The 23603-nt window shown below is 46.1% G+C and overlaps 1 protein-coding gene across 4 annotated transcripts in view; it reads left to right on the plus strand.

Moving 5' to 3' along the window:
* The first annotated feature begins 576 nt into the window (after window positions 1-576).
* Window positions 577-23603, plus strand: part of BMP2K (BMP2 inducible kinase) — a 49555-nt gene continuing 26528 nt past the window's right edge. For 2 of the 4 annotated variants that reach the window (XM_038135098.1, XM_038135100.1), the window contains exons 1-6: window positions 577-969; window positions 19361-19479; window positions 19802-19907; window positions 21588-21730; window positions 22011-22132; window positions 23125-23206. In XM_038135098.1, coding sequence (XP_037991026.1) covers window positions 822-969; window positions 19361-19479; window positions 19802-19907; window positions 21588-21730; window positions 22011-22132; window positions 23125-23206 — 720 coding nt within the window. In that variant the 5' untranslated portion in view covers window positions 577-821. Of the gene's footprint in view, window positions 970-1012; window positions 2495-2566; window positions 2804-19360; window positions 19480-19801; window positions 19908-21587; window positions 21731-22010; window positions 22133-23124; window positions 23207-23603 lie in introns of those variants that run through there. The other 2 variants (XM_038135099.1, XM_038135101.1) reach the window with 2 other exon arrangements.

The raw sequence follows: 23603 nt of genomic DNA on the forward strand, positions 1-23603 counted from the left end.
CATCAACGCTTTTCACACCTATTTCCCAGATAAACAGTTTTTTATGTTAGATTTGTGAGGGACCTCTCGAGATCATCCAGTCAAACTCCTCTCCAGGGCGGCGTCACCTCGCGCAGGTGACACAGGAAGCAGCCAGGTGAGTGTGGAATGTCTGGAGAGAAGGGGACTCCACCACCCCCCTGAGGTTTCCCTTCGAAGCACTCCACAGCCGAGGGCGTGCAGAGCCATTTCTACCCCCGCGATCATTACTACACCGCTCTCCTCCCCGCAGACTCTTTCCCGACGGCACGCCCCGGTCCGGGCTGGGTGGGTGGAGCACGGTGGTGGCCGTGAGGGCGGCGCGGGGCGATCCTGCGGCTGTGTTTTGCGGCCCGCGCGCTCCCCGGGGCGGGTCCCCCTCAGCGCCTCCCGCCACTTCCCCTCAGGCGGCGCGCGGCGCTCCGCCAGCGGGGACACCGCGCGCGGGACGGGGGGGGGCGGGCGGGCTCGCGCCTCGCTCCCGCGGCACGTGCGGCGCCGGCCGCACTTCCGGCCGGGCGGGTACTTGCGCGGGGGGCGGGGCCGCGCCTGCGCCGTCAGGCCGCGCGCCGGCGGGGCGGCCGCTCCCGGCACAGCGCGCCGCGTCCCCTCAGCCTGCCCCGGCCGCCCTCAGCCGGGGCTGCTCCTTCCTCCTCCCCTCTCCTCCTTCCTCCTCCTTCCCCTTCAGGAGCCGCCGCCGGGCGAGGAGAAGCGAGCGCCGCGGCCGGCATGTGAAGCGGGGCACCCCCTCGCCGCCGCTTGCCTCCGGTTCCTGCCCGCTGCTTCCCGGGGCTCCGCTCGCCATGAAGAAGTTTTCTCGCATGCCCAAGTCCGAGGGCAGCGGCGGCGGCGGCGGGACGGCGTGCGGAGGCTCCGCGAGCGGCGTGGCCCTGGGCAGGGCGCTGGCGGTGGGGCGGTACCAGGTGACCCCCGAGGAGCCGCTTGCCGAAGGTAAGAGCGGGCCGGAGCCGGGCCCTCCCGGCCCCGCCGAGTCGCTCGCCCCGGGGAGCCGCTCCCTGGGCCAGGGGCTTCGGCCGCTCCCTGGGCCAGGGGCTTCTCAGGGAGCTCGGAGTTCCCCGGCTCGCTGCCTGGGGTGAGGTGTCGCCGGCGCCTCCGTCAGCCTGCGTGTTTTTGCTCTGGCCCCCTGCTGTGGAAGGAAAAGAGCCCGAGCAAACCCGACTAAATAAAATTGCTGGTCTTCCTCGGTGTAAGGCAGCAGATTGGTGTCACGGTCACGAGTGGAAGTGCGGTGCTGGCAGGCTGTGCTCTGGAGCCTCTCCCCTCGCTGCAGGGTGCTCGGCTTGTGCTTGGTGTGGTAGACTTGCACTTGGTGTCGTCGGACTTCCCCTGGGACCGGAGGAAGGGTGGTGTGGATTTTTGTCGCCATGGCGTTGGCTGGGCTGTCTCAGCTGTGCTTCTTCACTAGGTGCTGGCATGGGACACCATCAAAAGAGCCGTTTCTGAGTTTTGCACTGTGTGTGGGAAACAGTGCGGTGTTCATCTCCCAGAGCTGCTAATTGATGTGATGTGTAAAGCGTAATTCACTTCCCAGGTCACTGAGCTTAGGGCTACTTCTGTATATTCCGTAGTTACTGAAGGTTTACAATGCACTGCTTGGGATGTTGTGGGTGAAATAATACATCTCTGTCGGTTTAGCCTGTGTGTTGCTCAGACTTTGTAAGTATATTTTTATGTGAGTGTACTAGTTGACTTTCACTGATTATGTGCATTTCTTGGTGGAGATTTAAGACGTGGTTTTAACAAGTGTGTGCAGATAATATCACTAATTGGATTGGGAGCACAGAGGTGGCACTTAGCTTTTCATTGCTGTCTAGGAATGATTTTCATAGAAAAGTGGATTTGGTGTGCAACGTTTAGGATGCGGTGTTTTGTACTTGGGGCACGAAGATGGTGTCAGGAATTAGCCAACTGCATAGCCTGAGGTCTGGGTGGTCCTTGCTGGGAACTACTTCCAAGTCACAGGAAGAAGGTCTGACAGGAGGTTGTATCTTGGCAGGGCCTGATGGCAAGATAGAGACTTTTTAAACAAAAAAAAAAGACAATAGGCTCTTGAACAAATTGAGGTGAAATCACAGAAAATGTATGTAGTTGAAAGGAGAGAAGTTTTATAGTGCTTTGTTTAGCGTAGCACATCATTAAAGGTTTTATCGTGGTGTTCTGTGTTTAGGGTCACTACAGGTTATGTTTCTTTTTTTTTTTTTTCCTTTCTGTAGCTGGTAGAAACAAATTGACAGCCCTCGGGGGCCAGGGGAAGTCCGAATTTTAACATGTGACTGTTGTGTGAATTAACTTCCTACTTTTGAGTCTGAAAGATGTTTTCTACTGCTTTGTTTTTTCTTCTTCAGGTTTTATGCAGTCTCTTCAGTGTGGATGCTTAGCAGGAGGACTGATAAGGCTTGGGGCGGTGCAGATTTGCTGCGTCCTGAGCAGAGTCCCCAAGCTAGCCCTGGAGCGGGTCAGTAGGGAGGACCCGAAGGGGCCAGGAGGATGGGAGAGGAACAGGTGCAGGGTTGGGGAAATCGGGAGGCCAGGGCGGAGGGGCCGGGCTCTCGCAGCTCCTGCGGCTGCCGGCGAGCAGCTGGGCTGTAGCGGGGCGTGTGTGTGTGTGTGCCGCAGGTGTGTGCCGCGGAGGGGCTCTGCGACTGAGTGTCCGGGTGGCCCTTGCGTGCTCCTAACTGACACCAGGCTTTATGGGCCAGGAGATGGCTTTGTATCCGGGAATAACTCCTTGGCAATCAATCCCTTGCCTCAGGAGCAATTAACAGTAAGAATTGTGTGTGTTACTGCTGTTATGTTAGTCCTACTGCTACCTGTAACTAATGCTGAATGCTTTACGAATCCCCTGGCTAATAATCTTTTTCTTGGGAGGGCAGAGGAGAAAACTTTTTTTCCTGATCTCTTTGCACAAGGCTTTTTTTTTTTTTTTTCCAGTTTCTGAAACTGAGTTTAACTGAGGCTTGTAAACTTGTCAGGTAGTTCCTATTACTCAGTGCTGATGAAAGAGCCTTTAGGATGCTAACAGCCATCCAAGTTAGAGCTTGTGTTATGAGGCATTAATGATAGATCTAGTTAATGAATCTAAAGATCTTAACAAATCTATTTAAGAGGAGATACACAGTGTTCTGTTAGCAGAGGTGTGGTATATTGTATTTTTTTTATTGGAATTAATAGCATGAGTTGTTTGTTTTATGCAAGCTGTTTAACCCCCACCCTCTTTCCAGCTTTGGCTCTGAGTGGCCTTAGGAAGGCAGCTGCTGGCGTTGTGGAGGATTGAGGCCCCTGGGAACTGAGGACTGGCAGTGGTGATAGGGAAAAGCTGGGGTTGTCATGACCTTCCTGGGCTGCAGGGCTGGGTCTTTGGCTGGATTTCCCATGTTGATGCAGGTGTTGCCTTCCAGATACTTTTCTGCAGTCTTTGACAAAATTATTTTATTGCCGCGTTCTAAAGGCAGAAGTGTGGAGCATTATAATCCAGTTGTTCTGAATAAAGTATAACGGTATCCAAAGGAAATGCATCTTTTTGACTAAAGAGGGTGTGAAGTTCAAGAGCTGTAGTTGTAAGGCTGTTAGGTGGTTTCTTTTGTTCTAAACACACCTATGCTGTGATGACTTCTTGGCCTCCATAACCTAGTGGTCAGCATGTTGTTGAATGAAGGTATGTGTTCTTACTTTTTATTTCTCAGAGATGGGGGGAAAGCAGTTAATTTGGCTCAAGGTTTGATGTAGAAAATTAATTCCTGTCCATTATGAGGGCAAGGTGGAAATATGTGGAGTAAATGACTGATACGGAGTGAAGGCCTTGTCTTTCTGTCTTTTTGTTGAAGCAGGGTATTTGCAATGCAGCTCCAGTTGGGAAAGTGAAATCTAATGAAAGTATGGGGAGTTCTCTGTTGAAAGTTACAGGTGGTGCATGGGGAACTGCAGTTATGGAAACTCCAGTATTCAAAAAGACTTTACAGTGCAGAAATTGCAGCAAACTGGAAGTTTGGAAGGTATGAAACATGCTTTAAAATTTATCTCAAATGTCAGTGCAGAACAGCTTATGTTGTGAAGAGTGAAACTGAAAGTTGAAATTAGCAGGTTGTCAAAATATTTTTGTCTTACATGGGGAGGAGATGGAAAGTTGTGGCTTGACGTAGTGATACTACTTACTTAGTTGTTTGTCCTGACTTGGACTTCGCTAAGTCCTTTTTGCCTGATAACTGCAGTAAAAGTGATTTTTTTCTCCCTGCTATAAAGGTAGGCATTGCAAGATGCTCGTTTGTCTTACTGTCTTGATTGCTCGACAGGGCTTGAGATGTTGAAACTGAATAAATAAAGGCTTTGCCAGGCTCTAAGTTGTCTTTGTACCAGGAGCAGACCAAAGAGGTTATTGCAAGTGTTGTAACTGAGTATACGGGTATGTTTTTAACAAGTGCAGCTGAAGCAAGAAAGAGACAATTAGAGCTGTTAAAAAAAGGTGAGCGGACTCTCCAGCTTCCTTCTCAAACTTGAGTGGCTTGGTTTGGAAGCTGGTTTGTGGATGGGCAAAGATGGTCATCATCTGCTTTTTGTTTTCATTCAGAATTGGTTAATGGAGTCGCGGGGCTCATGCTGTTGTTGCATCTTACCAAAACAAAGCAGTGCTGTGTCACGTTCCCCACACAGCAGTTCACGCTCTTGCCAGCCAGTGGACCGCTGAGGAGCGTGCAGGTGAGACGCCAGGCTCCTTGAGGGAGACCTGGGTAGTTGTGCGTGCCCCTTGCTCTCAGAGGTGCCCAGAGGGGATGCAAAGCAGCTCTTGGGCTCTGGACAGCCAAGAGTGAACATGACACTTGACTGGTCTCGTGCTGTGACTTTGCTTTGCCCTGGTGCGTGTGGAAAGAAGCTGTGTGGTAGTGGGTACAGTGGTTTATTTTTGTCGTCCAGGCTGATAAAGCAGTGAGTCCGGAGCTGTGTGGTGTTGAGCCTTTGCCGCTGTGGCTTAGGAGGCCATTGCTTTCCCAAATGACCTTGTGTCTGGGCCTAGAGAGGCAGGGGAAAGGCCGCTCAAGTGGTGTAAGGTTTGTTTGTTAGGTGCTTCGTTAAGTACTTACAAGTTCATTGGTTCATGTTTGTGTAGTAGAATGTTTGCTTTGTTTAGTAAATATGGTGGTTAAAGCACAGTTTTCTGTCAAAAGGGCCTCTCAGTAGGGAAGGTAGCTTGATTCCTTCTGGGTGGTGTGCAGAGAAGCGACCAAATTCCCAGGAGGCTCGATAACCAACAGGTCATTAACCATAGAGGGCCAGTGGCTCTCTCCCCATCTCCCCACTCTGGGGTCAGCCTGACTTTCTCCTGGAGAAAACCTTTGAACAGGTCTGGGTTACTGCAGGCTGTGGGTCGGTGGCCGCCGTTTTGGGGCAGGCCGTGGGTCGGTCGCTGCTGTTTTGGGACGGGGAGGGAGTCAATCAGTGCCATTATAGTGTGGGGCAGGGGAGGAGCAGTGGCTGCCTCACCTGTGCGGAGCTCACCCTGTTAGCCCACACAGTTCCCACCTGGTTATTTTGAGCCAGTCAGCCATTCCTCCAGTCTCTTAGAGCAGAGACGCAATGAGCCGCTTGTGAGTTCTACTGTCCTACTTTGTGTGTAGTCTTTGCAAGTACTTGATAAATCTGATGATGTGGTTTTCCTCTCACATTGATGCTGTTCTAGTCGAGGCCTAAGAAAAATGTAACCTTAATTGAGAGGATTCCAGGTCCTGTTTTGTGAACTCTTGTGCTGTGCATTTGTAGGTAGTTGTGCTGTTTATTTAAGTTGTTCCAAACTGCTTTTGAAATTGGGGTAGTCTTGAATGTTCTGTTGTGTTTTTTGTTTTTTCTACCTTATGTCTCAGCAACAGAGTTCAGTTTGTAATCCAAATAAACAAACTTTGTGTTGTGCATAAGATTCTCTAGGCCTTTGTTTACCCCTCACCTCACTTAAACTCTTATACCATTATTTTTGGTCCCCAGAGCAAGGTATTGTGAGGATTTGCAGCTTCAGCAGCTTCTGTAAATTTGGAAGCAGGCTGCTGTATAGCCGACAGTGCTTCATCTCCTCTCAAGGTGGGGCTTGTTTGTTGTTCTTTTTTCTGGAGAGGTAAATAGCGAGAGATGCCATTGTAATGGATCTGTGAACTTTAGTACTTCCAAGCGTTTCCACAAGGTGCGGCCCCAGTTTTTAACTCTGGGAGGGCTTGTTTCTCTGGCAGGTGTTATGAATGTACCTAGCGCAGGGTTACTTCTGCTGGAGTGTGCTAGTGTTCTCCTATGAGCCAAGGTGACATGTACAGTACTGGTCTTGGTTAATTTGATTATTGCATGTGACTTGCTGCTCTGTGGAAGCTGTTTTATTTTCTGTTGTAGTGTAGTTCAGTTGTTTAGGTGGATTATGAGCTGGAAGGCTGTCTGGAAAGCTGACTTGTGGCATTTGAGTTGGTTTGGTCATGTCGATTTTTTTCCAGAGTGCAACATTTCTGAATCTGTTTGCACATGACTGTAAAGGTCAAGCCTGTTATTCTGTCTCAAACAGTTTTGCTTTGCTAATAATGGAGAAGCAGATACGGTTTGTTCCAGTTCAAGATACAAGGGAGAAAAAGCAGAGTGAGCACTTGAAACTGACTTTTGTTTTGGCTGAAAGCATAGTACAATACACGCGAAGCTCTTCTACACTCCCCAAAATAGTCACGGCTGCCTTACATCAAGTGTATCTGCAGACTGGCAGGTGCTGAGATCCTAGACCAGCTTTTGATTTCTGGGTGGTGAAAGATGGGGAGCCTGTGTTGTCGTGTGTGGGGATTTTCTTGGGACTTGCGAGCCTCCTGAAGGCAGCTCGCACGGTGAAAAAAGAGCGTTGTTGGGCTAGCGCAGCATGGAGCTGTGCTCTGTGTAATGAGCAGGCAAACCAAAAGCAGTTTGGGGATTTGTATGTGATCAAATGCACTTTTCCTTGTAATGCAGGTAAATGTCTGTTTTCATATAACGTAACTCACAGAATGAAGCTTCTGCTCAGTCAGTCACACACCCGGTGTGCTGACCGCTGTGGTGGCACTTGGGCAGAGCAGCTGCTCTTGCTGTGCTCTTCAGAGCCGCTGTGTGCCTCTGGGACATGGGTGGAGAAACGAACAGGTTGGGAAACATCTGTAGGCCAACAAAGGCATCTATTGTACAGCCAGGGCCAAGTTCAGCTCTTAGGACACGTGGTCTAATGCTCTTTGATTATCCAGTTATTAGTCCTTGCGTGCCCTGCGGACACTCCTTCCTGCATCGTGTGTATATGGACGGGTGGTGTTAAGCCTCTGTTAACTGCACACAGTTACGGCCTTTTTTGAGGATGTTATCCCTTTCATTTTTGTGTGGCCAGCAGTAGTTTAGTGAAGAGGAAGTACTTGGGAATGTAGTAATTCTGAGCTAAGTTTTCAGGCTAGTGGCTGAGAGTCTGATGGTTACAGGAGAAGCAACTTTATTTGTAGCAGTGTCATGTTAATATCACACAAATTCTCAAGCCATCTTTCCTTTGCCAAATTTTGAGGGAAAACAGATGTGCCAGTGTGTGTGCCATCTACTTGGCTTTTTCCTTGCAGATGAATTTTGATCAAGTATGCTAATGTTAAAGTATTGGTAAGGGGAGGGTATGTGTGCAGATGTGCTGCAAGAGAAAGCTCTTGGACACCATCACAGGATAAGGCAGCATGGAGAGTGGAGGTCGTATTAGCTGTGTCTGAGAACATGGCAAAGCTTTCAAAGAGTCTGTGCAGGATCTTAAAGTTTTTTTGGTGTGTTTTACTGGTTAGACTGAATTTTTTTAAAAATTAAATCTCAGTGTCTGGCATGTGAGCATGGAAAAGAAAAATGGTTGGATAAAAGCAGTAGAACTCCTTTTCAGACATAGGTTAACTAGGAGCCAGTAATTGTAGGAAGAGGGTATGTGTTTGTTTGGGTTGCTGTCAGTGTAGTAGCAGAGCTGTCAGTCAGTAACCTGTATGTTACCCACGGCGAAGGGTTCCTGCAGTGGTTCTGTGCGTGGAGAGCAGAAGTTAACACCAGGGATGGGCTCAGTGTCTGCTCAGTGTCTAGGGAGCAGCACAGTCACTGGCACGCTTGGCTTTGGCGGCAGCGAAGAACAGGCATGTTGTATTGCATAAGCATGTTAAGGGAGTGAGCTCAGCTGCCTTTCCAGCTGTGGAAGTTGGTTGGCTCTGTAAATGTGCACGTATGCTCTTTAGATGTCACCTCTGGTTCAGAGGGGAGGTGTTGGAGGTGCTCAGTTAGGTTGTGCCGCTTGTCTCTGGCATTGCTTTGGTTTACAGTGTTTTGTTTGTCTTCGTTCTCCTAATTCCTTAACCTTGTGCTATATTTTACTTGCTGTAGCTATTTTTGCCTCTGTAATGTTCTAGCTAAGCAGGCTGCCACAGTCGAAGGAATCGGTGTTTGTAAGCTGAGCTGTGTTAACTGACACTATGAATGCTCTGCGCCTGCCAAAGGGCAGCGTGAGGGTTGGGTGGCTTGGGGACTAACCCAGAGCACAGGCAGGGTCAGTCACTGGCCTGATTGTAACTCGATTGCGTCAGATGCCATCCTTTTCCTAGCAAACTGTTAGATGTGCAAGCATCTGTTATGAAATGGAAGCTTTTCCTCATTTGTGTTCATGGGCTTAGTTTAAGAACTGTTCATGTGCCGGGTGAGCAGCTGCCTCCCGGTGTGTTTGGGGTATGTGCCTGTTAGTGATGCCTGGAGCTGGCAGTCTGGGGGTGGTTTGAGGTCCCAGTGGTGCCAAGCAGCAGTGCCCCGCTGCAGGTCACGTCGTCTCTGCTCGGTTGCTGCGCCGCGGCAGAGGCGGCTTGTCCTGCGTTTTCGCCTCCAGCGGATGGAGACGTGCAGTGATCCTGAAACCCCTGCTCTCCTCCAAGGAGAGTCCGTGTTTCTCTGCATCACTGTCTTGCTGCTGGCAAGAAAGGAGCAGGAATTGCTCTACTCCTGCTTCCCTGGTTGTCTTGGGATTGGATTTCAGTCTCCTTCAGTGTTCGTCTCCTGGTTAAGGAGGTAGGAACCTTTCCCTTCTTCTCCACATTCACATATTCCTTGCTCACGCTTGTCTAGGTTGGTTACTTTTTTCTAGGTCCAGTGGGATGTCTTGGAAATGGGTGGGTTCATCTGTGAAACTGGGTCTCTAAACAGAGCAAGATAGAAAAGTGAAGGTTGCCAACTGGAAATGAAAAAAAAAAACAGCTTTGATCGTAGGTGACTGTCATAATGAAATAAGGAATGCTTATTTTGGTTCAATAGCAGAAAATATGCTGCTTTGTCCTTGAGCATCACGTGTTAAAGCACTCTTGTCTAGTGGAACTGGGAATTGGCAGGCTTGGGAGTGCCCTGTAAAGGTGGAAGAGTCTTCACTCAGTCTTGCTGATCATTAGGTGTGCTTTGCTTCTGAGGCTAGTGGTGAAAGTACTGAGGAACTGATTATAGAGACTCAGGTGAGGGTGAGCATCTCTGGGCAGCCTTTATCTTGCTCTTCAAGAGGTGTCAAAGCTGGTGTTGCTGCAAAGAGCATCACGTGGCTCTTGGAGAGCCATTACTCCGCAGATGGAGAAACAAAGATGAAGGGGTTTGCCCCGAGTCAAACGAGTCTGTACAAGAGATAGAGTTTGGAACGTCCTGGCTCTGTGATGGCTTCTTCCTCATCCCTTCGGTAACATGCTGTGCCTTAATTGCCACATGCAAAGCTAAGATGGGAATTCCGATGTTACAGGGCTCGAGGAGATTTTATTCAGAGTCATGGGTATGTTTGGCTTCCTTCCAAACTTGCATGTTATTTAAATGGGTGGATTTGTTCCTGTGGTGCCTAGAAACTTTAATGGGCAAGTCTCTACCAATCATGTGCCCAAACAGAGGGATGGTCCAGTTCCTGGTTTGTTCCAGTTCTGTTGAACTGACTCATTTTTAAAAATTTGTTACTCTGGCTGTGATTTTTATCTGTGCATCTTGTCTTTCAGTAGCAGTTGTAATGAGTAATTGTTGCGGCGTTTTGCTTCTTATGAGACAAAAAATAGCTTTGGAAGTGAGTGATTAATATGACATTTTCTTATGTTCTTTTGCAATTCCACAGGTTGAAAAACTGAATGTGCTTTTATTTCGAGAAATTGTTGCTGAACAAGTTTTTTCTTGTTGTGGATGATTAACTTGCATAGAACTATGAGAGTGGTACAGAGCAAATAGATCATTAAAGAATGTAAGGCGCTAAATTCTACTCTGCTGACATGTCTGTATAAGAACCTGACCTGAATACGATGTGTGTTGATGAGACTAGAAGAGGAAGAGTGAATTAAGTTTAGCGTGTCAGCGTTAGACATGGGATCAGTTCTGGTCTGTGTGATGTGCAGGAAAATTGATTGTTTGGAGAAAAGCAAATGAAATGATGGCTTTCTTTGAGCCTCGCTGTTGCGTCTCCGTAGAGCTCAGTAGCACAGTCTGCATCTATAGAGTTGAGACTTTGAACTTGCTGTGAGTTTAGGTGAATTATCACTTGCCTTTTACATCATGAGAACTTACGTAAGCAACAGGAGGAGTATTTGATCCCGGAAAGAGCTATCCAGAGCCGTCTTAGGCCATCTGAAGATACAAAAGCAAGTTTGTCATTTTGGCAAGTCAAAAGGAAGTAGTTTGCTGCATTTTTTTTTGGCCTAGTCTTGTAGTCTTCAAGTTCCATCCATCTTGGTGTGACTTTACAGTATTATCCTCCCAGCTTTGTGCTTTCTTCAAGTATTTGATTTCTCCATTGAACATTTTATGCTTTTCTTATGTCTTGCTGTTTTGTTTAACTGACATCCAATTGTATGGCTGCGTTTTTAAGAGAAGGCTTTTGCTCAAGGACATCTTCGAGTTTAGATAGTAGTTGAGTCCTAACACTTTTATTTTCTGAGATTTCCCCAAACCCAGGAGTTTGCAGATCAGTGCATTAAATAAATAAGTGCCGTGTTCTGAGTTACTGCTGTTGACTGGCTTCTTCAAACATGGGAGTTATATGAGAGATACTAAATGATTTTTATAATGTTGACTCTGGTATTTGTAATCCTGTTGCCATTGCAGTGTAGCTTCTTTATTTAAAATTATCAAGCTGCTTAGACTGTTATGAAAATTAAGTGTATTGTTTATTTAAAACTGTCAAATGTTAGTGTGAAGTTTGGAATCCCAAGCCCAGAAGTGCTGCACGGTCTTGAGAGGTACTTTAGATGCAGTTTGGAGTGTTCAGATGTATTCAGCATGTACCAGGTAGAGGTTCAAGAACTGCCTGTCCCCATGCAGGTGCCAAGGAAGTATTAATTATAAGCCTAAAATGGCTTATAATTCTGTTCATTGGTGTAAGCAGGTCGATTCTCTGATATTGTGCTGTTACAGTTTACTGGTCCCTTGTTGTTCTTAGACTGAAGTGCTCCAGTGTTTGCAGACAGCTCAAGAGCATGAGGTAAGATAATGAAAATCCTTCTTTATAATTCATGGTGGGTGTTGCAGCGCTAATTCCAGGCAGTCAGTCCAATTCTAGTCGTGCTGCTGGATGAGGTGGTCAGTGCATTACGCTCAGATGTGAGGGTGAGCGAGACTGCAGGCTCTTCCTAGCAGGGAAGAGATGGGCTTCGTCTTGCTCATTTGTATGTGTAGGATGCCTTAGAAAAGGAGGAAACCAGAGACTCTTGCAGTGACATCTGCCTCAGTCTGAAGTGCCGCTGGCGTTGCAAACGGCTTGGTTTGTGTCTGCCTGGCCTGGTGGCTCTGTCTTTGTGTGGCAGCCAGAGGTGGCACCGCTCCAGGACGCCGCGAACCAGCCGCTGGGCCGGAGCCGGGCTCTGTGTGCGGAGCTTTGTTCCCGTGCCACGGCAGCTCGGGGGCATTCAGCGCGCTGTGAGGCGTGGGGGAGGCTGGAGAGCCCTGCTTGGCTTTGCATTCCCGGCCCTCCGCATGGGAATCACAGTTCAGGCAGCGAGTTCAGGGGAAAGGAACGGCCAGCTAGAGAGCAAGTAAGAGTTTGGTAGAGATAAGGTGTTTGTTTTCTGAACTGGATGCTAACTATATGGTGTGACAGTTCAGTTCAGTTCCAGAAAAGTCATGCATATTGTGTTTGCATATTGGCTATATATTATCTACTTGCTGATTTAACTGATTTGTAACTATGTTTGATTTTTTGATTTTACTGGACCTAAAATCAAGCTTTATAAAAAAAGTAGCGAATGACATTTGAAATTGATCTAGAAAATGAAATGAGTTCATGCTCTTAACCTCCCCGTTGTAGAATGGTGAACTCTGTTTGTCAAGCCTGCATGCACAGATCATGTCCTTGTTGTGGTTTTTCAGCTCACTCTGTTTTCAGGTCAGACCAAACTACAGCTGGAGCTGAGTTCAGTGAACAAAGACACGAGATGGGGAAGATATGTAAAAGATAAAACTGCTGTTCAAAGTTTTCAGGTTTTGGGTTTGTTTTTTTTTTTTTTTGTAAACCGTGCTAGTGGATGCTCATTGTAGGTGTCTTAACAATTTCTTGGGTAAGTTGAAAAGCACAGGTGGGTAAGTAGATGTTAACAATAATTTTCATAGTAAATAAATTGAACTGTTGGTGATCTGCTGGCAGCCTTCTGTGGTCCTTTCCTTATAGACAGGAAGGAACTAGTACTTGACTTAAATACAAGCTTCTGTTAAATATAGTTGCAAAGTTAAATGCCTTAGATTTTTTTTTTCCTAGTGAACAGAAGGAGGTGGTGATGGTGTAATACATGAAAGTAGTGCAGTGGTTGTGACTAACTCTCAAGCAGCCTGATTGAAGATGGAAATACGGGGAGGTTTTTGGTCTTTTTCCAGCCAGGGTCTGGGAAGGCATCAGCTTTACCCTAAGAAATAAAATGCTTTGTCGTGGGTACATGAGGCGCATTCCTTGCAGGGTGTAGCAAATGCTTAGGTTTTTCTGTTTTGTGTGTTTATTTTTTAAAAGCATGCATTAAGTGAGCTTTTCAGTCAATCTACTTTCATCTTCCTTAAACTGAGGTCACTGCAAGAATTGCAAGTGTGTTAGGGAATTTATCTGCTTTAGGAAATGGGTGTTTTGTGTTTCTCCAGCAGCCAAGTAGCCAAGGCTGTCAGGCAGGAGGTGCCATGGAAGCCGTAGTCAAACACGGCTAGCAAGTCTCCTGGACGTGGAGAAGCAGGTGGGGTGATGATGGGCTGCAGGCAGGACACAGAGCTCTGTTTCTTTTGCCCAATGTTAACCATCTCAGGGTTGGCCCTTGGGCATGTCTGGTGCATGGGTGTTAATAATTACAGACACTTTTCACTGAAGTCTATAGCAGACCTTAATTCAGCCTTCCCATCTCGCTCAGTAACTTGTCTTGCATCCCCCAGGCAGTGGCGGGTGCTTCTGTCAGAGCTTTTTTGTGAGGTTGGCCCACAGCTGATGCTGGGAGAAGTGGAATCCAGACATGCAAGCTTGTGGCAGGATGGCTGTGCCATTGGCAGAGAGGTGTGTGTTGCAGACCTGCCTGCTGTGGCTGCACAGTGTTGTCCTGCTGGGATGTGATTCACAGCTGCTCTTTTCCCAGTGCTGCCGGAGGAGCGGATGCAGATTTGAGAAAAACAGTGCTACTTGTCTAAACTAGCCCTGATAGTCAGCTCGTTACATGGTGGGAATTTGTGTGGGCAGTGGGAAAGGGAGCAGTGGTATGGCCCTTGGAATGCATTGTCTGCATGCTTAAAATAAAGTGGGGAAATACTGAACTCTGAAACGTGTGTGTAGAAATGGAGTATTTTAGAAGTAGGGAGCTATTTCTGTTCTTGGTTTGGCAAATGCTGAGCTCTTGAGCTTGGAAGCAACATCTGTCAAATCTTCTTTGGGGTGGAGCTGTGTCTCAGAGCCTTGTGTTCATGACTGAGGCTCGTGGGGTAAGCTTCACTCCGAATATCCATGCCCATGTGCACCCTCACCAAAGCACAGATGTCAATGTGGGGAAAGGTGGATGTGTGTAAATGATGGGTGTTAGTTAATGCTGCCTTTCTTGAGCTGCTCTCCGTGGCTTTCCAGGCAGGGAGCACACACGCGGGTGTTACGGCTTGGCTTGGCAGGCACACAGCGGGGCGGGGGGGCAGGTGATGGATGGCACCTTCCCAGGCTCTGGAATGCTCAGGGCCAGCAGTCACTGGGGCGAGCAGAGTGTGGCGCTGTTGTGGCTTGGGGAACGCCGGCTGCTCCTCAGCCCCCAGTCTGGAAGCTGGCGTGTGGCATGAGGGACGCGCCAGCTGCTGCAGGGGCTGGTGTTGCGCTGCTGGAAAACAGGCCTTCAGTAACAGGACATCCCATCATCTTCTCATGCAGAGGTGCTCCAGGAATGGGCAGACAGAACTCTGGCCTGCTTCTCTAGAGGAACTTGTGACAAAGCCTAAACGTTTCATCAGAAATTTTTCATAAGGCTTGAAAAAAGCGTTTTAACTTTCTGTTAAAGGTTACTCCCTCAACAATCACATGGTGTTTGGAATCTGATGAGAAATTCAAATGTTGGAGTGCTGTGAGTTTTTAAAGGTTTTGCTGTCAAAAACAGATGGAAAGCTGCGCAGCTTCTAGAAGTAAACGACTGTTTTCTATGCGAAACTCAGGTGTTTTTTGTGTATGCTTTTAGCCTGCCGCTCCTACGAGTGCCTGCAGTACAGCATCTGTGCTGACTGACAGAAGGCAGTGCCTCTGAGGGGAAGGACTGCCATCCTGGTGGGGAGGAGATTCTGGGAATTTGTACAAGTGAACCTATCCCAGTCAGATGCCAGTGGACATGCAGAGTCATGGATGTGGTGGCAGCACACCCCCGGGAAGTGGAGCAGCAGGATGGAGGAGGGGGCTCGGTGGCACCGTAGCAGCGTCTGAGGGTCTGGAAGGACTCTGGAGAGCTGCAGGAAACAGCTGTTGGCATGGGTTTGCCTGCAACTGTGGCAGAAAGGAGCTGACTCCAAATTCCTGATAAAATAGCACATGGTTATATTGTTTGATGCAGGGAAAAGGAAAAGGGAAAAGGGCCTTCTTCAGTCCTCCATACATGGGGGATGGGATATGAAGAAGGTGGATGGGATATGAAGAGCTATTTTTCTTGAGGTTGTGCTTTTTTTTGTGGACTGAGACTAGTTGTTTTTAGACTTTCTTCTTAATGTCCTTTGATTTTGGACAGTGGTTTCTTTTGTGTTGGAGTACCACAGAAGCTGTAGAGGTTAGAGTTGGGGGAAAAGGGGGATGTTTGGGGTTATTTTTTTGTTTGGTTTAATGGTTTTTGTTGTTGTTTTTTCTATTTGTTTGTTTGTTTTTTGTCTTGTTTTTGGTGGGGTTTTTCGTGGTTTTTTTTTTTGGTTTTGTGGCCTTTTTTTCTCTTGTGGAAGAAAGATGCTTAAAACATTTAGTAAGGTCTTACTGCTCTCTATCATTATGGACTTGCAGTAAGGTTTTATTTGTTTATATTGCTTGGGAGCCTCTTTCAAGGCATTTGTGCTTGAACTGGTCTTATTCTGTATTTTGAGTGGATTCCTAGTCCATAAAATGGCTTTCCCCAGTGCTTTGGGCTTGCAGCTACAGTGCTTGGAAGGCTGTACAGTTCTGGCAGGTGGGTCACTTCAGGAGTGGGCTGGCTCTGGCTGCAGGTCAGCCTGATCTTGAAGATCTGTCTCTGGAACTAACAGGGAGCAGACATGCACAAGTGGCCCAGGCATCAAGTGATTGTGCCAGTAAGTTAGCAGTGAAAGTGTTGTTGAGTGAAGAAATTTATTCGGGACACAGATAAACGTACTGAAATAATCACTGGATGGGGGAGGATCTGGAATTTCAAAAACGCAGGCCTGCTGTTTTAAAGAAAATTAAATGTGGATATATAGCATGTGGATAGGTAGCCGTTTTCTTGCAGAATTGGGGAAGAAGAGGCCATGTGTGGGTAGGTGGGACCCAGGGAGATAATTGCACTTGAATGTGTTTCTCTGGCTTTGTGGAGAGGGACGCAAGGCTCTCTCCCTGACCAAGGTCACGTGAGGCTGAAGGCCTGTCTTGGCAGTGTGTTTCAAATTAGAAATAACCTATCCTTTTGGTTGTTGTTGGGCTTTGTTAACCACAGCTTTATGCTGAACTTTGTGTCTTCAGAAACTGTCCTCCTGCACCCAAGGTGATACCGAGTTGTTGAGGAAGTTCCTAAATACCTAACTGTCTGCATTGCTTAGGCATGTGAGAATGACTAGTATCTGTTGGGATACTCATCTATTTCTGCATTGATTTCTGATTTGGAAATGTACAGAATAAACACATGTAAATGCTGTAACTGAAAATATACTTTTGTGTACTCATTACCTTCATCAAAATGTACTTTTGAGGATTTACCTGTCTGAATGGAAATGGATGCTAAAAACTCAGTCACCTCTCCAAAACAGCCAAGTTTTAATGGATTTGTAAGGGACCATTTACAGTGAAGCAGCTGCTGTTCCTGCTTCAGCCTTTACAGATGTGATTAGTGGTTGCTGTGTGTTACTGTAGAGGTTAAATCCTTCTGTGCCAGAAGTTCTGTACTCTTTGTCTGAGATTTGAATACGTGGTCAAGGGATTCACTACTTGGGGAAACAACATTTGGTGCTTTTGTATGTTTCAAAAACATCTTTATGATGTAAAAAAGGGTGTTGTCTATATGTGTATACGCATAATATGTGTAACTGTATTTAGGATATATTTGTTCATGTTCTTCTAGACTGTCTCCACAAAATGGCTCTCAGCAGTCTGAAAGATGAAGTTGCTGGCAGATTTTTCAGCCTTGTTTTGTTCTACCTGAGTAAGCAAATAGGGTGCTTAGAATTCTGACAGCTCCACTGTTTCCTGGTTCGAGTTTCAGGAATGTAACATGATAAAGTGTAAATGGCATGTTGAGACCTGTGAAATTACTCAGGGTTGACATTAAATATACGTATGAAAAAGCCAAACACATGTGGCTGATGTAGAATTTCATTGAAAACAAACACACAGAATAACTAGCCCAGAAAAAAGCCTGAATCATTGCTGGTTATCGGATAAGATGATCCAAAAAGTGCACACTTAAGGTGACACAAGAACAGTTCAAGTATAGAAAGGTAGGAAAAATGTGTGAGCTTTTGAGGAGTTTCATGGGCTAAGTATCTATTGGCTTATCTAACTACAGATTCTGTAGAAAGGCTTTTTACTAAGCATTCCAGGGAAGAGTGCAGTGTGGCTGTCCTTGGGAGGATTAAAACTTCGGGTGACTTGGGAGGAAATCCAAGACAAAGAGATGAAGCTCCTTGTGATGAACAGCAGAGAGCAGCTGAGCCCCGCACTGCCCGGTGGGAGGGGAGAGAGAACAGGAAGGGGAGCAGTGAGGAAACCCGGGAGCTGGTGGCAGGACAGGTCACCCAGTCTTGCTCAGGGTTGTGCCCCTTGACTCTTGCAGGAAGGGGTTTTTGTAGCCGTGGTGTTTACTGATGGCAAACCATTCAAGGTCAGGGATCTGCTTCTTGCCAAAACAGGACCAGGTCTGCTTTTTCCGCCCCTAGGATTCAACTGCTGGCTGATATCGCCACCTGATGGCAAGAGCAGCCCTTGGCTCAGCATTTGCGGTTTTGCTGCTCTCCGCTGATGGTTTCTACCCAGGCCTGTCTGCTCCGGCTTCATTGGAACAGTTGTCAGGGAGACTGGAAATCTGGAGTTCTCTTTTGTCCTCCTGCTAGTCAGAGAGAATTTCAAAAAATGGCTTAAAAAGTCAAGAAGTGATTATTACCTTCTAATCATGAGTCTTTTGCTTTACCTGACTACTGCTTTGTATTTTTGGTCAGATAATGATGCTTAAAAACCAGGTAGTTTTATTGTGAGGATAGTACCAAAACTCTGCTGCTAATGAAGGTCTTGGATGTCACTCTGGGCAGAGCTCCCCAGGCTGGAGCCCTCTAGGGTCATTTCAGTGCCAGCTGGAATTGAGTGTTAAGAACTTGAGCTGTTAAGGCTGGGTGTCCTGTGAATTTTTTAGGAAGGCCCTGTGTGAGCTAGGGTGAGGCTGTTGAATTAAACTTGCTGTAATTCTGCTTTGACAGACTAGCATGTCATTTGACTACATGAGAATCAAGTTAAAAAGTAACAAATACCTAATCTTCAAGGGAAAATTTTAAAATATAGCTTAGTTTCTTGAGTGGCAGTGATTATGTGCTTGTTTGCTCAAGCTCATGAGACTTGAATCAAATGAGGTGCACTATGGTTAATCAACACATCTTGCAGATGCCACTGGGTACCATGAAATGTGTGCGTTTCAATTGGCTGCATGATTGTTGGAGTAGTTACTTGTTTTAATTTACTTATTTGTGTCCTGGTGGTGTACCCGAGCTCCTGCCCTCGTACAGAGTTCCTGTGGTGCTGGTTGGCTTTGGATCAGACAGCAGTTCAGGAAAGCAGGGATTGACATGGGCTCTGCTGTGAGGTGGATTTCCTCTGAGTGTGGGAAAGCTGTGAATGGGAGCCTTGAGGTGATGCCAGTGTGGCCTCCTTGAGCAGGAGGCAGCTGAAACAGCCCTGCTGGGTTTCACTTCTGTGTCCTGAGCATTGGGAAGTACTTCCTGTGTAGGTTGTTTCACTTGTGTGTGCGTTTCCTGCCTCCTTGATTCTTCTCTACCGGTGAAGAGAGAAAAAAACCTCTAAAAACCCTTCTGGGGAGTGGGCTCGACTGTGCGGTTCCCAGTTCACGCCACTGTCGGATAAGAATGTTTGTGGTGGGAGTGGTTGTAAGAAAATGCTTAACTCTAGTGTGCACGTTGAGTGTGGTTTAAATAAAAACACTTCTCTGGGGCTGGCTGCTTGTGCTCTCTGAGGCTCCTGGGAGGCTCTTGAGGCTAGCCTGGCACATCACATCACTTCTTCAGGGTCTCTCGAGACTTGTGCTAAAGATTTTATTTTTTATATATTGGAATGTGGGTTTAGGGAATTAATGTACCTTGACTTGATTCAGGTTTTGAATGACTCTAGGTACTTCAGGGTTGATGTCCCAATGCATAGTTGTTCTGTGCTTTATGAATTCATTTGAATGTGAAAATGCTTTTCTAATGCTTTCATGTCGTGTTATAAGAAAACAGTAAAACTTGAATGGTTTTGGTTTTGTCATGAATACTTGATTTAAAGGAAATGGGTTGAGGTAACAAATACTTAACTTCTGAAGTGTTTGTTACTAGTCACTCAAGGACCAGCGTAGTCTTTGTTGCTCCTCCTTAGGATGTAGTGACGTTGACTAGCGGTGTGCCCAGAAGCTCAGGCAGCCGCTTGTTTTTCTCTTGTGTTCCCCAGGTGGCTTCTCCACCGTGTACCTGGTGCGCACGCCCAGCGGCACGCGCTGCGCGCTCAAGAGGATGTGCGTCAACAACGTGCCAGACCTCAACATCTGCAAGAGGGAAATCACCATTATGGTAAGGAGGCCACCACGTGGAACTGCAGAGTGTGTCAGTTTGTAGTGTACTCCCAGCAAATGCCTCTTGCTTTTGACGCTTTGCTCCTGATTTTCCACCACTACTTACAGAAACTAATGCTGGCTTTAGGGTGGGTGCATGATTAATTTCTGAAGGAATTATTCAAGTATGTGTTTGATGCCTCAAATGAAATGTGTGTGTTCCATTTGGTCAGTATGTCTGGTTCCCAAGCAAAAGGACTTCCTTCCAGTGCTGCACTGGGCACTGAAAATCGCTGTTCGTTTTCTCAGTACTGAAGTGTAATGTCCATTCTCTTTTCCAGAAAGAGTTATCAGGGCACAAGAACATTGTGAGTTATTTGGACTGTGCTGTCAACTCACTAAGTGATAATGTGTGGGAGGTGCTCATCCTCATGGAGTACTGTCGAGGTAAGAGTCGTCACCTGGGTATCCAGAGGAAATTGTTTGTACTATCAGCTGTGATTTCGATTAAAACTGTTCCCCTAATATCAGAGTTTAACATAGATGTGTCTCAGCTGGAATCCAGGTACACTTTGTTTGACTTTCCTGCTGGCATTCCTACCTAGGTACTGGGCAAAACATGAAAGTTTGGCAAAGCTTTCTAATTAAATATGGTTACAAACAGGGAAATGAATTCTCTAGGTGTAAAGTGCAGTTGTGCTGTTCTGCTGGTGCTGCCAAGCAACAGGTGTCTGCAATGTAACTCAGTAGGAAAGATTAGCAATTTTTCACTGCTCTACTCCCTCTGCTGTTTTTGTTCTAGATGACAACACTGGAGAAGCTTCACCTGACAGGTGATTTCCTACAAATGGGCGTAGTGAAGTTCAGGTTGATAGTGCTGTCCAAAAAGATGTTAGCCATGTGTTCCTGCTTGACAATGTAACTTTGTTTGAAACAATACCTAAGTCAGGGACTGTCTGTTTTGGGGTTCTGTTCCCCTCAGTTCACCTATGTCTGGGATAAACTTGCCAATGAGTTTAGCTTGTGAAGTTTGTCTAAAATCTAGCGAGACTGGGTGCTGGCCTCCTGGCACGTGGAGATGGTGGTTAACCCGAGTAATTGGTGATACTCTGCAGCAAGTGCTGCAGCCCAAAGTAAATACTCCTAGAAAGAAGCCTCCCATGGTCTGTAGCGCTCAACTAATACTTTGAGCTGAGGTGCATGTGGGTTATATTTGCAGTATAAGCAGTGAGCATTGCAGTTCATGCAATCTGTACCATAAGGAGCCATAAGACAATGTAGATTAATGTAGATTTTGGGCAATGGATTAAGGACAACTTGAAAACTCATGACCACCTCTTTTAAAGGGCTCTTTGCCCTGCTTGTATGGGTGAATTTCTGTACCTCTGTGGGAGCTCAGTTCTGTCTTGCTGTTGGTAATACTGTTTCCCTAATGCTCTTGGTAAATAGCCCCGTGGATATCTGCTGTCAGATAACTTGTCAGTGGTAGGCTTCCTGTGTTGTAAGCATCCTTGTTTGACAGCATGCCCACCAAGGCCCTGCTGTGTCTCTGCAAGAATCCTTCTTCATCTCTGTGTGCAGTGAGCATTGTGGTAGGAAGAGCTTAGTGGTGTCTGGCACAATTACTGCAAGAAACAGGGAAGTATTGATTCCCAGTCTTAAAAGAACCCTATGAAAAGGGAAAAGGAGGCCTTCTTCCTTGGAGGATGAGTTCAGGGCTTTGTTTCCCTCCTTCCCTGCCTCCCCTTTCTTCCTCCTTTGTCTCCCAGAAAGACAGAGAATGTGTTTAGAGAATGAATTAATGAACTCAGTTGACAGAGTTTGGGTTATGGATCCTAATGTAAGAGACAGTTTTGAGGTGACATACTGGTGTGATGGATTCTTTTTTTGGTTTGGCAGCAGTTGCTTTCAAACACGTTTCAGCCTCAGGGACTGGATTGTTTTCGTTTGAGCCAATAATTTTTCTCTTTAGGGTGATACAAGAGTGTGAGGTTGGAAAACCAGGTTTTTTAGTTCAAATACAGTAGCTGTGGAAAACTTTCTTGCATCATATTTGTGGAGTTAATGCATATAACTCTTCTGTACCTGATAGGAATTACTTGAGAGAGATTTTTCCTGTTTCTTTAGCTGGGCAGGTTGTGAACCAGATGAACCAGCGTCTGCAGACAGGCTTCACTGAGGCAGAAGTAATGAGAATATTTTGTGACACCTGCGAAGCTGTTGCCCGGTTGCATCAGTGCAAAACACCTATAGTTCACCGGGATCTCAAGGTATGACCTTCACTGTAAGAAAATCCAGGCTCAAGTCAGGGATCTGCTTGAAAAGGATTGAGCATATGGGAGAGATTTCGCTAAGACAGGTTTATAGTTGGGAGCTTGCTGTTGGTGGAGCTATAAACAGACATTAAGCATAGGACATCATTTATTGCTAAACCACAGTTTAGCAGTTGATTCTTGGGAAAACTTCCTGTTTGTGTGTGAGAGCACGGAGTAACGCTAAGCCTGGAAATTCACGCTTTTATGGTAACCTGTGTCTTGGTTTTCTTTCAAGGTGGAGAATCTGTTGTTAAATGATAACGGGAACTACGTTCTCTGTGACTTCGGCAGTGCCACTAACAAATACCTGAACCCTCAAAAAGATGGTGTTAATATGGTTGAAGAAGAAATTAAAAAGTAAGTTACTTTTAGGTCATCTGTCATAAGCAACAACTGTGCTGCTAGGGAGCTCCATGTATTATAGGGAGGTGTGCATGTATCACTAATGAATTGAAATTAATTCAAGGCTGATCTTGAGTTAATTTTGGAGTAAATATAGTAAAAGACTGCAAGTATTTGATAAGATTTCCTCCATTTATTCACAGATTGTTTTTCAAAACTATGATTCTTAAAACTAAAACTGTTGGGGAAAAAGCCTGCTCTTGTGAAAGTAAATTGTTCAAAAATAGGTGTCTGGCTCCTGGCCATTTTAGGAGTTCAATATTTTTAATTTATGCTGGTTTTTAATACTGCCAAGCAGATACTTGCTAAGATGAGAAGTGGTGTAAGTAAGCACTGCAATGGATTTATGTAGAGTCTTATTTGCAGAGTGTGGTCCATGTCCATTCTCCTGAGACTGATCAGAAAAATATTTCAACTTTTCTTAGACCCACTCTTGAAAACATCTATTATTGTTGTTTTGCCTTTCTGGGCTAACTACTGCAGAGGGCTAAATACAGGCTGCTTGTTTTCAAGTCATGAAGCAATAGAGGCTTTTTCCATCTCTGCAGTATTTGAACTGCCAGCTGAGCAGTTGTTTTGGGGTGTTAGTGTTTTGAAGTCTGCGTTCTGCATGTTTCAGTGTGAGACAGGAAGAGCCCTTGTGGGACTCAGCAGTCATTCCCCTCAGGTGACTGGCTGCGTGTGCACAGTCACTCCAGGAAAAGTCTGCTGTGGGGCAATAACACTGAAAGCCAATTTTGCCTGATGTGGTACTACTTCTTGCGTATGATAGTTCATACTGCTGCTCCAGGTACTGTTTGTGATGCTGCAAATGCACTAATGACATCGATCATGCAAGACAATTCCAGGCACGTGTCTGAAACTTGTGTGCATGGTAGATCAGGAAAACGCCCTCTCACTTCCGAGGCTAGGTTTTTAGCTATGTCCTCTCTGTTTTATGTTTCTAGGTACACTACGCTATCGTACAGAGCTCCTGAGATGATCAATCTATATGGAGGAAAGCCCATTACTACCAAGGCAGATATCTGGGTAAGCAAAAAATGAGGTAGTTTGATATATGGGACTGGTTAAGGAAGAGAGAATTAAAAACATCATTGACTGACTGAAAAACTAATTATTGGAAAATGAAATACATTGGGCTGCTATAGAACACAGAACAGTAGAGATATCTTGGGTAGTTACATTGTTATAAAAAAAAATTGATCCTATGTTTGACTTATTTTTTTTAAATTTAAGTGAAGTGTAATGTGACTCAGAACATTTCTTCTTATGCTGGCTCTGGTTTCTCCTTGATAGCCCCAGCGATTTCTTATGGAAACCTGTTGCCAGTATGATCAAGAAAGCTATTTTTAGTAGTTGATGGGCAGACAAGGAACAAAACAGGAAATCTAGTGCAAAGAGTAGTGATATCTGTGGGTGATATGGG

Source organism: Motacilla alba, chromosome 4 (assembly GCF_015832195.1).
Source record: "Motacilla alba alba isolate MOTALB_02 chromosome 4, Motacilla_alba_V1.0_pri, whole genome shotgun sequence".
In the NCBI taxonomy this organism is placed as follows: Eukaryota; Metazoa; Chordata; class Aves; order Passeriformes; family Motacillidae; genus Motacilla; species Motacilla alba.